General features: G+C 35.2%; 2 protein-coding genes across 2 annotated transcripts; one reads left to right on the top strand and one right to left on the bottom strand.

Moving 5' to 3' along the window:
• Positions 1 to 1,908: 1,908 nt before the first annotated feature.
• On the top strand, positions 1,909 to 6,057 carry LOC18023127. The gene is made up of 10 exons (XM_024159181.1): positions 1,909 to 2,653; positions 2,959 to 2,972; positions 3,176 to 3,964; positions 4,043 to 4,093; positions 4,164 to 4,400; positions 4,506 to 4,571; positions 4,760 to 5,073; positions 5,155 to 5,239; positions 5,331 to 5,621; positions 5,848 to 6,057. Exons 1-10 carry the CDS (start codon positions 1,909 to 1,911, stop codon positions 6,055 to 6,057), a joined length of 2,802 nt encoding a protein of 933 aa, XP_024014949.1.
• Positions 6,058 to 11,123: 5,066 nt separating this feature from the next.
• Positions 11,124 to 13,419, bottom strand: LOC18023126 (calmodulin-like protein 11). The gene is made up of 3 exons (XM_006406051.2): positions 13,056 to 13,419; positions 12,861 to 12,941; positions 11,124 to 11,480 (listed from the first exon to the last, which is right to left on the bottom strand). The coding sequence occupies exons 1-3, from the start codon at positions 13,296 to 13,298 to the stop codon at positions 11,343 to 11,345; spliced, it is 462 nt and encodes a 153-aa protein (XP_006406114.1). The 5' UTR covers positions 13,299 to 13,419; the 3' UTR covers positions 11,124 to 11,342.
• Between the last annotated feature and the right edge of the window lie 2,429 nt (positions 13,420 to 15,848).

Below are 15,848 nucleotides of genomic sequence, written 5' to 3'. Positions count from 1 at the left end.
ACATATACTTCACTTTCATGATAAGTGACTACTGTAACTTGATAGTTAACTTCTTTTTTCTGTTGTGTTTCGTAGGCATATCTCGATCCTCGGAAACCCCAATGTCAATCCTTTGGCAAATGATGTGTTTCCGCATATTCGTGATGCAGTTAGCATATTCCAAAGAGTTGGTACGGTATCTGCAGAAGACGCTTGCTCGTTTGCGTCATCTTGTAAGTTCATGAACCAAACATTCAAGGAACCATCTGTGACAAGGGTTATTAACATATCAGCTTTCGTCAAGAGACCGAGTTTAATTCAGGACTACCCTACCTTTTTTGAGTCAGCGATCAACTCAGGTAATCCAATTGCACTCTATCTCCATGGGATGAGCCGAATAACGGTTGCTAATGATATCGAAGGTTCGCTGAGGTTTTTGAACCAAGCCTCAAAAGGTGGAGTTGAAGCGGCGACTGTAATGCTGGCAATCTGTGTTACAGCTGTTGGGCACTATCCAAAAGGCATGGATATGTTAGACCGTGTGGTTGGTTGGAGAGTAAAAATCGAGCATATGATCTCCATTGGGGAGCAAGTGATGGATTTAATCACGAAAATGGTGGTCCCTGATAGTCATACATCTTTACCCCAACTAGCCCTTGATTTCCCCAGCTGCCGTTTGAAGCATCAGCTAATGTACTGCGAACACTGCTACCTCTACGTTTACTACCACCATGAAAAATTCTCATTAGACCCCTAATTAGTTGAGTATGTTGTTGCCTTATATTAAACCATAATATCTATTATATTCGACTACTATTAGTTGCCTACTTATTAGTTAGCTATTACCAATTTCCAATGTAGTTGACTATTATCAGATGGGTTTAGCTCTTAAGTACTGTATTAATTAATGTAAGACTAAATATTGTTGTGCAATTTATTTTGGGACCCTCTAATCTTAGCAATATTTAATTTTCTGAACCATTAAGCAGGAGGGAAAAATGAAATTTTATTCTCGCTAACAACCTCTGATAACCGTTTTTTTTTAAAATGCAGAAAAACCGCAATTATAACTTCCTTTACTGCCCTTCATAAGTTCCCGTCTGCCATTTCTTTTTTTCTTCTCTCACTCCACGAACTTATTTGCAACTGTCATTTCTCTCTTTATATCCCTTATTCTCTTTCATCTTCCCTGTTATCTTTCATCTTCCCCGACGCTTTTCTTTAACCTAAAAAGACACCCAGTGACCGACCGTTTTTTTTTTCTTGCGTCCGAACCGCCTCCGCCGCACCGATAACGACGACCCAGTCGTCGTCTCTGTTGCCCTGCCCCTTTCAATTTTAAAGGTAAGCTCTTTCACTGTTTATTGTACTTCCCCATCCTTTAGATCCCGTTTCGCCGCCGCCGCCGTACGCAGAGGCTTCCGTGAACAACCGATTTCATACTCGAATTTTGATGGCTATTAGTAAATAATTATCGTAATAGTCGTATATTTTCAATGAATAAATGTAGTTTATTTCGAATTTGATATCATTTCTGCTCCAATTTCAGATCTAGGTTTTCGTTTTATCGTTTTCAACTATTTCTAACTTGGGACTCTAGGGATTTCGGGGTGACACCCGACTTTGGTTTGGTCCGATATTATAAAAATTAATATTCAAGTAACCGACTATTCTATCACAAACCAGTTTATGTCCAATTCGATTGTATAATCGAACGTAACTGGCGTATACATGAATACGTTAGTTGATTACCAGTAGTCATTTAGGTAATATTTGGCTATTTTCTTCAACTGTTTTTTGTTGCCTGTTATGATAATTATTCATCTACAAATAAACGATTACTTGTAGTTATTAAGGTTTAATTGGCTACTATATTCAACCGGTAGTTACTGACTTATAGCCATTTATCTATTTTACAGAGTACAATCCATGACCCGGTTTCCGGACCGACTGTTTGCCTTAGGCAACGAACCGGCGAATAAAAAGGTGAATACTTACTTCCAGCTACCTTATCTCGACACTATCAGTCATGCTTTGGAAGAAGAGCATATGGAGAAGCTCTCTCTGTCCCAATTTGGAAAGATTATTGAAACAAGCAACAAGATAGCATCGTCAGTCAGATTTCTTCATTTCATTTTGTCGAGACAGCTGGTTACGAAAAAAAAAAAAGAGCTTTGGTGCCTCTTTGCTGGGCAGCCAATTCGCTTTTCTATCAGAGAGTTTGCTATTACGACGGGGTTAGATTGCTCCAATTTACCACCGCCGAAAAAGTTCAAGGAAGACCAGGTCAATAAATATACCGTTGAATTATTTGGTTCTGAGAGGAATGCAACCCCAGGATGGATAGCGAATACCCTTGCCGGCCGACCGTACAAAGATAAAGCTACCAGATTCAAGTTGGCATGCCTACTCCTCATAGACCGTATTGTCTGTCCTACCTCCAAAAATGCCAAGATTAGTGCCAAGCACATCATGTTGGTACAAGATGTTGATAAATTTCTCGAATATCCATGGGGTCGAAAATCCTTTGATCTGACTATTCACAGCATCAAAACTAGGACAGCTACGACATCGTACCTTTCTCAGCCAACCTGTGCTTTTCAGGGTTTTCTACATGCTTTACAGATGGTTGTTTTGGAGTGTGCTCCTTCTATTCTGCAGAAGGATGTAAAAGGTAAATGAACCAAGCATACCCTGAGGGATGACGATGATGAAGAAGATGAATTCCCAAGTGTACGGCCTGGTTCTATGAAACCGATTAATATCTCGATGCCTCATGTGAAGTCTCTCGACAATAATACCAAGGTATGTTATATATTTCGGAATACTGGTAACTGGTTACTAGTAGTCAATTCATTTATCATCCGGATTGCGACTACCCACGGCACGTAAAAGTTATGTTAACCAGTAGATATCTATTGATAATCAAAGACCTGGTAGTTACCTACGCGTGAAATTTAAACATTGTATGATTGTTAGTTGTCTACTTACAGGTAATTAAGACTACTTGAAATGTCGCATAGGACTGGAGTGTAATAGTAGTTCCTAGTGTTATATAATCAACTTCTAATAGTTAACTACTTGTAGTGTAGATTTGTTTTGTTCGCGATGGTTACTACCAGCGAATATATTAGTAATGAACTATTAAAAGGTGTATACTTGGTAGCTACTTACTCGTGGTAATTTATCATCACAGGTGGCTGTCACAGCAATCTTACCGGACGATGAACACCTGTTGGATGATACCGATTTCGCATTTGATGATGATGTCCCGGACGAAACCGTAGACAACTTACTCGCAGCAATCAGTGATGGCAAGAAATTTTCTAGGAAGACATGGAATGGCGGTGAAAGTGCAAGTCTTCTTCAAAACCAGCCAAATGCACCAGCGTCATCGTCTCGGAACACATCTTCTGATGTGGATTTAGATTCTGCTGCTTCTTCCATGCTTGAAAAGGTTGTACGTGAGACCGGGTTTGTATTATCAGAGATTAAAAGTCTTCGTACCGAGTTTGTTGACCTTCGTTCCAAAGTATCTTCCACTTTGAGTACCTTTAAGGATTATATTCGGAGCCAACAGGATCTTTCGCCTAAAGTTCGAGAACCTGCTAAGCGACCGCTTGGCCGTAGGGTCAAGTCCATTCCACTAAGAGCCAAGCACGTACGATTTCAACAGGTTTCTTCGTCCGAGGAGTCCAAGTCCTCAGATCCATCAAAAGAAGATGACGGCGATGACGGTACAAAGAACAAGGATTCAAGCAGTCCTTCTACCGAAAGTGACGACGTTGTGGATACCAATGTCGGTGATGTTGTTGAAATTTACGATGGTGATGCCCATGAAGATAGAAGGGAACCTGACGCTGAGGGATCTGGAGATGTTGGCGAAGTGGGTAAACAAATGCCAGTTGACGTTGATGATGTCCAAGACGCTGCTACACTCGCGAGCAACCAGATTGCGAGTGTGCTGTCTGATTTATCAGACCAAGTATAGGTACGTAGTCAACTACTAATAGCCATATACTTGCAACTAAACTACTCACTCACACTTGTCTTGTTAATGTAGGTTAATGTAGAGCCGTCAATAATCCAGCCTGTTCCATCACCACCACCATATGTGAGTATACAACTAGTTAAGCATACAATCTCGTGTCTTAGTACTCGATTATATGATACAATAATATCAGGTTGTACAGCCGAGGGACCAAACCGGTGCCGATAAAGTTGTCCCACCTGTTGTTACCAACGAAGAAACCGATGCTGCTGAAGATGTCCAACCTGTTGTTACCAACGACGGAACCGATGCTGCTAAAGAGGTTTCACCTGTTGACATGAACAACCAAACCAGCCCGCAGGAAGATGTGACACCTGTTCAGACCAACGACCAAACAGTCCCCCAGAAAGAAGTACCACCAGAACCCCAGGTTCGTTAACTTTATTAATATCATCACTCAGTAGTTGTGTTTAATGTAGCTATTTACTAAGTAGTCAATTATTTGTAATTTTGACAACACACTTATGTATACTAGATCATGCTGGAGACTCAACACACTATTCCTGAATCTGCGATCTCAGCCGGCACAAAGATGGAAACGGTTTGTACTCTATTATTTCTTTTTCCTTAGAATCATCTAGGAAGTCTAAGTTAAAGTAGTTAGCTACGTGTAGAGGACTACTGTTTGTTCATCTTTCGGTGATAATTCGTCGACGTACCAGTTTAGTTAGGACCTACAAATTCCTGTAGTCAACTACTAATATATGATTTTTTTTATGTCCCTTTAAGGGATTGGGAGATGATGTCCCAAATGCCCAGAAAGAGATCAAAATTCCAGCAGGCGTTGATCCTCCTGTGTGGTCATTGGGTCTTACACAGGAAGAGAAAAATATGGTCCAAACATCTAAGACTGGAGGTGAAGAACAGGGAGCTATTCGCAAGAGTAAACGACAACCCGTCCCTTCGTCACAGATGACCGACTATATAGTCCCACGAACTAAACGCCCGAAGAAGTCTGATAAATCAATTGACATGTCGCATTGGTTTCCTACACAAAACTTCGAACAAGTCATCCTCCTACAAAATAGAATGAAAGATACTCGGTAAGTAAACGTTTATTTGATTTTTGTTTACTATTTGACGGTAGTTAACACTGGGTCCTTTGCAACGCTTGTTATCTGTAGGACTTTTCCTAGTTGGAATGGGATTGTCCTCTCTGTCAACATTTTGAAAGAAATTGTTGACCTGAAATTCCCGATCTCCGTGATGGTAATTAGTAACTAACTATTTATCAATAGCTAACTATTTTCAATGTGTCTAGTATGTAACTGAATACTTTCTCTTCTATCTTTTATATTAGTCTATCGACAGCATTATTAGGTTATTCTGTCATCAACTGGCGGAATTGAACGACGATCGGTGCACTTATGACTTTGTCGAGTACACGTTCCTTCACGGCATCGTTGAACTTCTTCCGCATTTCACAAATCCCCCGAAGAAGAAACTTGTCTCACTCCCTCCTGGTTCAGCTGCATACGTCAAAGCCAGGCGCTCATGGTACACTCAGGTTGCGCGGATTTATTGCCCTTTTCAAGTGGATGACCGATACTGGGTGGGGCTTTGCATCGATTTTGAAAGCCACGAGATTCTGGTACTGAATTCGTATGCGACACTCAAAGAGATGAAACTTAAGACAAGTGTCGCGCCCCTTGCACAGTCTCTACCACATTTTATCAGAAGAGTGGCATACAATACAGAGATGAAAGCAGACGACCTGACGGCGTTCACAATAAAAATTGTGAAACCAACTTTCCAGACATCGACTTTAGGTATCTCCTATTTGTAGTAGTATACATATACGTGTTAAACGTTTACAGATAGTTAACTATTTTTCTGCACGACCAGGTCATTTGGGTGTGCTGGCACTCATGTCTATTCAGTTGCACGCTGCAAATGTGCCTCTGGACAATGCTGTGGGTGATGATGTTGTTCGTGACGCTTCCCTGAAGTTTGCTTATGATCTCCTATGTTTGATCGAACTGCCTTCTCTAGCTAATGTCGTAATTCCAAAGGACCCTGCGGCTTGATGCCAACATTGCATCCAGGTGTTTTAATAACTTATTCCCTGTCGAACATGTCACATCGTTTCAGACACTTATCCCTTTATGACTTATTGTTATGTTTGTGTGTTTTATGAACTTCGACATATTTAATTATTAGTAGTCGTTTATTATCATCAATCGGAATGAAGCATTACTAATATTTATGTGATAGTAACCATCGCGAACAAATAAGTCTGTATTACAGGTAGTTAACTACGATTTAATAGTTGACTACGCCGACACAGTAGACAAGGTTCTGTACAAAATAGGTAGACAACTATCTCGTATTAGGATATTAACGGTTTTATAGTTGACTACTCCGACGTCATAGACAAACTACCAACATCAAATAACGGACTACTCAATAAGTAGCTATTATATTCTGCTTACCATCACCAGCCGCCCCATCCTCCTCCGTCGTGCCGTAGACAACCAAAGCTTCTTCATTTTCCCCAGGAACCCTCACAACATCATCGTCCGTATTTTCATCTGTGGCTACGCACAGATTGAGCTGGTCGATTTCCGCTCTCATTTCCACAAAGAGCGACACTTCATCATCCGACGACATCAGCACAGGTGGGGCGTCGCGGCCGTCGTCCATCAGCATGAATGCCGGCCACTGGAAAGTAAATGTTACGCCCACATCTTATTTGATACACAGTTTTTCCTTAACGAGCTTCACAACTTCACAAAAACTCATCCGCGAGCTTAGGAAAACCGCTTTAGTGTTCCCTCTGCGGTCCGTAAGGAAAGTCCACACTCCGTTGGTCTGTTCGAACCATTTCCCTTTCACCAACAACACCATTTGCCTTCCTGCCATCTACACAAACAAAGGTCAAGAGGTCATAAATATCCAACTACATATGTTAAGTAGTCATAATTTATCCTCAGAAGTAGTTATACCTTCGAAACCAAGAAGTAGACAAACCCTAGACGATTGTTTACTAGCGGCGGTTTATGGAAATTTTCGTCTTAGCTATTTATTTGATCCCAAGGGTCCCCTCCACTAAACCTATCCGTACAAATTGACAACACGACAAAACACCTCGGGCGGGCAAATAAGGAACAAAAAGTAAGTGATGTTACTGTCTCAAAAACATGGTAGCGTCTGCCTTTAGCTAAGTCCGTGTGGTCCCTACCCGCCACAAAAAACTGATGTCTACTTTTTGGGGAGCAAGGAGCATACTGTCATTTCCACCCTTACTTTTTCGTTGACTTCCGCTACTGAGTGAATTGACTCTTGTTGGATGTCATGCGCTTAATTTGCTCCTCCAAACATAATATTGATGCAAATCACCCATGAAAAAAAGACATACAAATTAAAAATAAGCAAGGGAAACAAAAAAAGACGAAAATACTATTTTTGACCAACAGAAAGCATCTCATACAAGATTTTTTTGTTTGTATGTTTGTTTCTCATGTAATTTGACAAACTAAACTACTTTTAACATTTGTATATATGAAAAGTTAAGGAAATAGGCTAATTTTTAAAAATTGTTTTTACAAAATGGAGTTACAGTTTAGGATTTGGGTTCAGGATCGAATGGTTAGTCTACATTTTACTTTTAATAATTCAAAGATCAGGTTCGTATTATTTTATAATTAATTTTCAAAGTATAAACTATTTTGTTGATTACTACAGATTTGTATATGGGACTGGGAGTTTGTTAGTATGATAACGAAAAGATATTGAAACTGACTGGGCTCGTTTGTCCTAACCAAAATATTTGCAATTTGTAATTTCTATATGGGCTTAACTAGCGAGCAGGGCCGGATCTTGGGACAGCCTGATGAAACATCCGCCTATAACCCCTAAAATTTTTCTTTGGTTATTTACAAATTTTTCAGCCCCCAAATTACAAAAAAAATATTTGTTCTTAAATTGTTTTTAACCCCCAAATTCTCAGATACGGCTCTGTTAGCGAAATTAACAGATCTTGTTATTAAGCAAAACAAACGAAAATTTATGGGGTTTTGGTCGTCTCAACAAGTAACTCCTATAATAACTTCAAGTAAATATACCTTTCTCAATCAAAAAAAAAAAAAAATCAAGTGTTTTACTCATTATTGTTAAAAAACTAACTTTGAGGACATGGAAACCCGAATTTACATGGGTCATGAAAACTAACTCAAGAGTCAAGTCTCAAGTCTCAACCACCATTCATGGATTTCTTGTAGGAGAGACCTAAGTAGCAATATCGTCACATCTTCGTATACTATACGTTATATATTCTTATATATTTTCCGTGAAGAAAAAACAGAAGAAAAAAATATTCGCGTCTTTTGAAAAGATTAATTAGCTTAATATACAAAACACATGTGGAAAGATAATGGTACTAAGATTGGTAGATTATGGCGGAATAGGGTTCCATCAGCATTAATTACATAATTTTTTTTAATCAAAAGGTACCTTTGAATTCACATAAAATTATGTCCTGTCATAAATTCGATCTTTCCATAATAGTTAAGAACATTATTTATGTAAGCTTTATGTAAAATTGTAAATAAACAATTTACGTTGATTGATAAGTCTTCTATATCTCTTAGATTTTAGTTTTAACTGGAAAGAAATGAGTCGAGAGTTCAAATCTCTCAGATTAAGAATGTTAGAATTCTTAAGTTAAAGAGAGATGGCATGAAAGAATCGAAGATGTTGTTTTAGTGTTCACTCGTATTAAAAGTGGTCTGTAAGTTGCCTTTTGTCAACAAAAAAAAAGTGGTCTATAAGCCAAAAACAAATAAACAAAGACTTTATTCAATCTTAAGGATCGAATATAGACTTTTTTTGTTAAAAAATTTTCATATTGACAATTTTATAGTTTTTTTTACATATATAAAAGATGCGATAAGAAAGAAAAGATATAGAGACAAAAAAAAAGAAAAAAAAATCCAACCCGAGAACCGCTAATGGGCTAGACCAGGAGCCCAAAGAAAGAAAACATAAAACGGAAAAAACAAATTGAGAGACAGGAAACTCTAGTCTCACAGCCGCCGGAACCACCTACCGTCAAGAAGAGAGCCACCGACCTGAGCACACCAGAAACTGGAGGAAATAACTGGGGTGGGAGAAAAGAGAACCGGAACGAATATTGACTTGTATATAATTTCTAGTCCGGCTTTGGGCTAAAACAGATAAAGTCTTTGTTTCAGTATGCCAAAACTATATATAAATTAAGGACATCAATTATTGAAAAATGTGTTGTAATGTAGTGGTTTATAGCTCAAAACATAAGTTTCGAATCCCAAAAACAGCATTTTGTGAAAAAAATTTATTAATAAGTTTTTGGGTTTTATGCGCTCAAACTTATCGGACCGGCCCTACCTGTGCTGGTCTAGGTATAGATTTTTTGGGTGAACTACAGGATAACGTGTTATGGAAGAAACAGATTAGCGAATGACGAAAAGACCCAAAAATTAAAGAAAAGCAAAAGAGGGGGGAAAAGGACGAACAAACTCTTTTTGACGCATAGAAAGCATCTCAATCTCAAGTATGTCATATCATTTGTATAAATGACAATTTAAGGAAATAGGCTAATTCTAAGGCTTGTCTAAAGCTATTTTATAGGGATACCATACATGTCGGCCCATTGGTCCATAGTAAATGAATAAATGTTGTTAATATGCAAAACAATCGAACCCATGTAATGGGTGTATTTAAATGATGCTTTAATGGTCGAGAAATGTCGCAAAATAGAGTTTTGTAGACATTACATGTGAAGTCAGACAATCAATTAGTTGATCTTTTCACAAGAATGTGCTATCGGAATTGCTTAAGATTCTAATAGCAAAAATGAGAATCCATAACATGCTCTTTAATTTACATATCTTAAGAGTTTAATTGGAACTAAATGTACAATATATATATATATATATGTTTAGTATGATTAAGCAGTTTGGTTATGTGACGGTTATTATAATGTGTGAGATATAAATACTGAGGTGTAACTAACTCAGCTTAATCTGATAATATATTGACCTCGTCGTCTTTACCTTTGCCCTCTCCTCTCCAGAGATCAAGTTAGGATACGATAAAACATTAAAACTTCAATAAAATATATCAGAGGTACGTGGTTACGTTGTGAATATATAAAAAAAAAGACAGTATTCACAGAGAAAACAGAGATAGCTTGGTTGTTTATAAAGGTGATGTGATCATGTGAAAGAAGATTGCTATTTGTTTTCTAACAACGTAAAAGGAGATATGTAACTCTGTAAGTATGTCTATCTTAGATGCGTATATACATTCAAAATGATTATTCTTTGCTTTTTTACTTTTAATTAGGCTTTTTTTTGGTTTGTTGACAAAAGGGTTTATTTTAATATATTTCTTGGCAGTCGCAAACATAAAGGCCGAATAAAATCTCAAGTTTATGAAATTTAGAATATGACTATGATTGTACCAACCAAGCTTTTATATGCGCATCCGAGTGTTTAATACTTAAAATTAAAACCGAAATAGCCCGAGATCTTTCCATTCTCTCAAATATGGGACAATAGTCCATTAATCGATCGGTTAGGTGTTTAACTAATCCCAACACTAATTGGTTAGATATTCAGTTAATAATAGATAAAATACTCTGACGTATAATATAATATAAATCGAATTATGTTTACATCAGCTTAGTAGTTTATAAACTACAAATTATAAAATATAAAGTTTTGGCAAACGAATTAAACCTTAATTATCGATTAATTCCCATAACCATTAACTCTATTACTTAGATGTGTGATTAGGCACAGAAGTCTTTAGTACTCACTCTGTTTAGAATATTTGCACATAGATTAAGAATTCATTTAATTTTTATTTTTTCTACATTAAAAATATTATTTATAATTCAGTTAAATATAATTTAGCCAATAAAAAAACAATTTGCAGAATATAAAAAGTCAAAAACAATAAAAATTCATTAAATTTTACATTGAAAAGTGAAAATATCAAATAATTCTGAACAAAAAAATTCTCCTAAAACATCAAATAATTCTGAACAGATAGAGTACATGATTAAACAATGATTTAGTCATGTTTCTTTTATTTCCTAGATACTCAATCTGATTTACGTTTTCAATAAATAGCTAAATAAATATACTATACACCAGATATACATATTAAGAATTCAAATAAATAAAAAGAACTATTCTATGGTTGAATGTGAAAAGCTTAAATGAATTTAATTGGAAAAAGGGAAATATGATATTCTGAGATCGAAGAAGAAAATGGATTAACAAATATAGAAAAGATAATACATTAGCGGGTAAAATTGATTTGCAATTTAACCGCTGTTCATCATCATCCTCACAAATTCATCATAGTTGACTTGACCATCACCATCCAAATCTGCCTCCTTTATCATTTGATCAACCTCTTCATCTGTTAGCTTCTCCCCAAGATTGATCATCACATGCCTCAACTGCAATTATAAATCAAAATTTACGATGTTAAATGATGTTTTTAAGTAAAGAAAAAAGGGTATTATTTGTGTAGTTTCATACTCTGTTCCTAAATAGATGATGTTTTAGTATTTTCACATTTATTAAGAAGCAATAAATACATATTTTTATTAATTACTTTTTATTTTTTTTTAAATTATTTTGCTATTTTCAATAAATGTATAACCTTTATTCACACTTTTCAATACTATTTCAGAAATTTAATATTCTTACAACCAATGTAAATTAAGTATTTTTTAATTTACAAATAAAATAACATTAAATACTTCTAAAACATCATCTTTTGTGAAACAATACTAAATCTTAAAACATTATCTATTTAAGAATATGAGTAATATTTTTGATTTTGTTTGTCACCTAGTCGTGTTGTTATCAAAACATCGTAAGATATAAATGGAGAAAGATGGTTAAAGAAAATAAATTATGTGTGTGAAAAGAATATGTATATATATTATTTGCACTGTGAGACCGTGAGAGTGACATGTGATCCGCCCAATAAAACAATAGAATCATACACATTTTACTAAATATTAACAACATTTTAAAATATTTCTTTTGACCTCGTTATCTCCAAAAGTCACAATGCCAGCTAGCTCGAAGCCTCAAACAGTTTACCTTTCTACGACGCAAACACTTTTTGATTAACTATAACAACAAAATAAATAGCCATATCTGTTTTGTTATTTCTTGTCTAAATTTCAAATATGAATAGAAATGAATAAGACACCTAAAGGATCTCTTGTAAAACTCGAAATATTGTCTAGCCTTGTTGTCTGATATTGTCATTAATTCAAAAAATTCTAGCTAACTATGATTTATAGCTGGAATGATCCTTTTTCAAATTAAATGCAAAAGTGCTAAATTCCGTCCTAAGGCACACCACTCAAGTAGAGAAACAAGTTATATCGCAGGTATCACAAGAAACACCTAAGCGGTTATACGGTCGATTTTTCGAACAAAACATGTATATAACTAATCTATGCACAGTACATAATCCACTCTTTTTCCCCTCTATCACCCATTTTGGATACTGAATTATTAGATACAAATACGATCAATCATAATTATATATCGGTATGCCTCCACTCCAATCACTGAATTAATTAAAAACATCGAATTGATGTTTGTTCTATAATACCTGATCAAAACATATCTAACTACGAATAAAAATATATAAAAACATAGATAGATTTGCATAACAGACATCGAAAATAATTGAAAAACTTAGAAGAGTTTTTTGTTTTTTTTTTTTTTAATAAAAAGGCAACCAAAAAAGAGAGGCAAAAGTATCAATTTAATTATGATTAAGAGAGGAAAGTGTCATTAATTACTATGCTAACCTCACTGGCAGAGATGTAGCCATTTTGGTCTTTGTCAAACACTTTGAATGCTTCTTTCAGCTCCTCATCTACATCAGTTTCCTGCAAGAAAAAAAAAAAAGGTTAATCAACAAATACAAAAACCGAATATGAGTAATTGATCTACTTTCATATATATAATGAAAAGACTATAATTAATGTAAAATAGAAAAGAACCTGGATTTTGTTGGCCATGAGGTTGAGGAACTCAGAGAACTCGATGGTGCCGTTACCATCGGAGTCGATCTCATTGATCATATCTTGAAGCTCTTGTTCGGTCGGATTCTGATCCAACGAGCGAATCACAGTGGCAAGTTCATCAGCAGTGATGCAACCATCACCATCTTTGTCAAACAAACAAAACGCCTCTTTAAACTCCATTATTTGTTCTTGCGTTAGTTCCTGTTGTGTCTCGTCCATCCAAATAAAACTGTTCTTTTGAGAATGAGAAAGAGAGAAAAAAAGAAGAGAGAAGAGAGTAGCAAAGAAATGAAGCTTTGAAGTGCTTCAACTCTCATTCTGCTTTCCTATTTGTAGAAGTCGTTGCTTTAGACTTTCATGCTTTGGACTCATTCACTTTTTTCCACTTTTTTTTTTTTCTTTTTAACCATTTTTATTTGGAAATTTTAGTTCAAGTCATATGACTCAAAATATTATTTCCGTAATAGAATTCAATACGAACGGGTCAGGTGGGATATTTTGTAGGTTAACTATGGCGATTTGATTGAAACTCTTTTTAGAACGCTTTTATCGTAGAAAAATCGTACATATCAATATATATATATAGGACTCGTATATATCCGTTCTGCTAAAATATTCGGCTCACTTGAAGATCAGCATCACGTCAATTTTTTCGAGAGTTATATGGTTTTTTATATAGTATTTTATATATTTATGGAAACGTTTCACTTTCCTCGAGCGTTATATATGGAATGTCTTATCACATGAGTATATACCATATCGATCACAGCGGTCAAGACGGTCGATCATCGTAACCGTAACGTTAGCGGGTTTGGTTTAGTCAGCTAATTTTTTTTTCTCGTAGTCAGGTAATTAATTAAATGGTACAAAGATGAAAAGAGTTTATTTTGTCGGAAAAAAAATAATACAATGACAAGAAAAAAAAATAAAAAGGTAGATGGTTGTGAATTCTGTATTTTGTAACAATAAATGGAATTTACAAAATTGATACTTATAAATGGATGTGGGTTTCGACAGCTGTAAAAGTACATGACGAGGGGACAAAGAGCATTGAGATTGTGGACCAAACACTTGCATTTACGGCAAAACGTGTCGATCCCTTTTTTTGTTTTCCTCATTTTTTTTAAACACACTTCTTGTAGAAAAAAGATTCCTTAAAAAAAAAAAAATCTCATAGAATAGATCCACCATATACATAGTATGACTATGTGTAGATAATATAAATCAGGACTCAGGAGATGTGGCTAGTTACTCTATCACTTAAAGAGTGTTCATAGTTTTAAAAAGCAAAACATACAAAGTGGTTATTTAAAGGATACTGAATTTTTATGATATGATTAACAAAAGATTTAGTATGCTTATTCAGTGATAATGCAATGGAGACAGTTTGAAACAGAATCTAACCAAATCAAACTGAACTAAACCAAACCAACCAAACATAAACCAACCCAAACTAAACCATATTCGATACATAACCAAATGGTTGAAGTTTTTTCTCAACCCAAACGTCTCAGGTTGGTTTGAAACCGAACCAATATTTATTTTGTTAACTAATTAGTGATTTAAACAAAGATTGACATATTATTATTTTCGGATCTTCAACTAAACCCACGTTTCCCATTTTTTAGCTATAGGGTGGGCATTTTGTAATGATATTACTGTAGAAAAATATGGACATATTAGAATTTGATCTATGATATATGTGAATTGTGAAATATGGTTTGAAGGTGTTGCAAAGTTCATGTGTGAATATTTAAATTCTTAAGTATATATGAGGAGATAAAGACTGTTTTTCTCTTTAAAAAAAAATAAAGAGAAGACCCAGGAGCAACCAATCAAACACCAAGGTGTATAGACTTTACACTTTACACAGTGACACCTGCTGAATGCATGCTTAAACTTGTTGACTAAGCTAAATTGACCTTCTCCGAAATCATCATAAGTTCATAATTAATTTAACATTATACAAAAATAGGACAGAATCTAATGCGTAAGAAAGATTAAAAAGTCGGAACATAGCTGGACGAAATCAAACACACAAACAAAAACTATTTCGATATTATTCGGTAATATACTAGTATTTCTACTCTACATATGAAAAAGCAAACCTGAAACGAAAATTCTTATAAAAAACATTGTACAGAACTTAAGAGTTTTACAAATAATCACAATGAATCCAACTAAATATAAAATTTGGACTGTATATAAATCGGTTTTATATATTTTTAGTCAGATTAATTTCAAGACTAAAATTCAAAGTATACAAGGGTTGAATCGGTTGATTCTCAAAACCTACATTCAACACAATCGAACGTGTCCATTGCAACATGTTGACTTGAATGTTGTTATTCGAAAATATTAAGTAGAGGGAATGATGCATTCAATACAAATATACATTCATTTAAATGATAAAGTTATATTATGATTGTACGGTCTTGATAGCACTTAATTAGTAATTTATAGAAATACGCAATAGTTTAAATATATGTATCAATCGAATTCCTATATAAAGTGCCAAATATGGTATATACCAATAGCCAGTAATGACACAAGCTATACATGTAGTGTTTGGATTCGTTTTGATTTTGTAAAGTCAAAAGTAGTATGTATTATGCTAACCTTATTAAAAGTTGTGGTGACCCAAGCTAATGGCATTGCTTTTATATTGTTTTCTTTTATATTTGACCTTTTGGTTCAACAAATATAAATGTAGATGTTGAATGACGTCTTAAAGGGACTTAAAGAAACAAAAGAATGCCGTATATATGA

Source organism: Eutrema salsugineum, unplaced genomic scaffold (assembly GCF_000478725.1).
Source record: "Eutrema salsugineum unplaced genomic scaffold, Eutsalg1_0 scaffold_13, whole genome shotgun sequence".
NCBI lineage: Eukaryota > Viridiplantae > Streptophyta > Magnoliopsida > Brassicales > Brassicaceae > Eutrema > Eutrema salsugineum.
The sequence above is the reverse complement of the archived record's forward strand: the minus strand, read 5'-3'. Positions and strand labels throughout refer to the sequence as shown.

What these genes read in the sequence shown, in the direction of transcription:
- LOC18023126 (XM_006406051.2), bottom strand. Translation starts at nt 13,298, where the DNA reads ATGGACGAGACACAACAGGAACTAACGCAAGAACAAATAATGGAGTTT. An exon ending in TCATGGCCAACAAAATCCAG is followed by an intron (nt 12,942 to 13,055) that starts GTTCTTTTCTAT and finishes TTTTTCTTGCAG; the next exon opens with GAAACTGATGTAGATGAGGA. An exon ending in GCTACATCTCTGCCAGTGAG is followed by an intron (nt 11,481 to 12,860) that starts GTTAGCATAGTA and finishes TTATAATTGCAG; the next exon opens with TTGAGGCATGTGATGATCAA.
- LOC18023127 (XM_024159181.1), top strand. Translation starts at nt 1,909, where the DNA reads ATGACCCGGTTTCCGGACCGACTGTTTGCCTTAGGCAACGAACCGGCG. An exon ending in CCGGCACAAAGATGGAAACG is followed by an intron (nt 4,572 to 4,759) that starts GTTTGTACTCTA and finishes TGTCCCTTTAAG; the next exon opens with GGATTGGGAGATGATGTCCC. An exon ending in AATTCCCGATCTCCGTGATG is followed by an intron (nt 5,240 to 5,330) that starts GTAATTAGTAAC and finishes CTTTTATATTAG; the next exon opens with TCTATCGACAGCATTATTAG.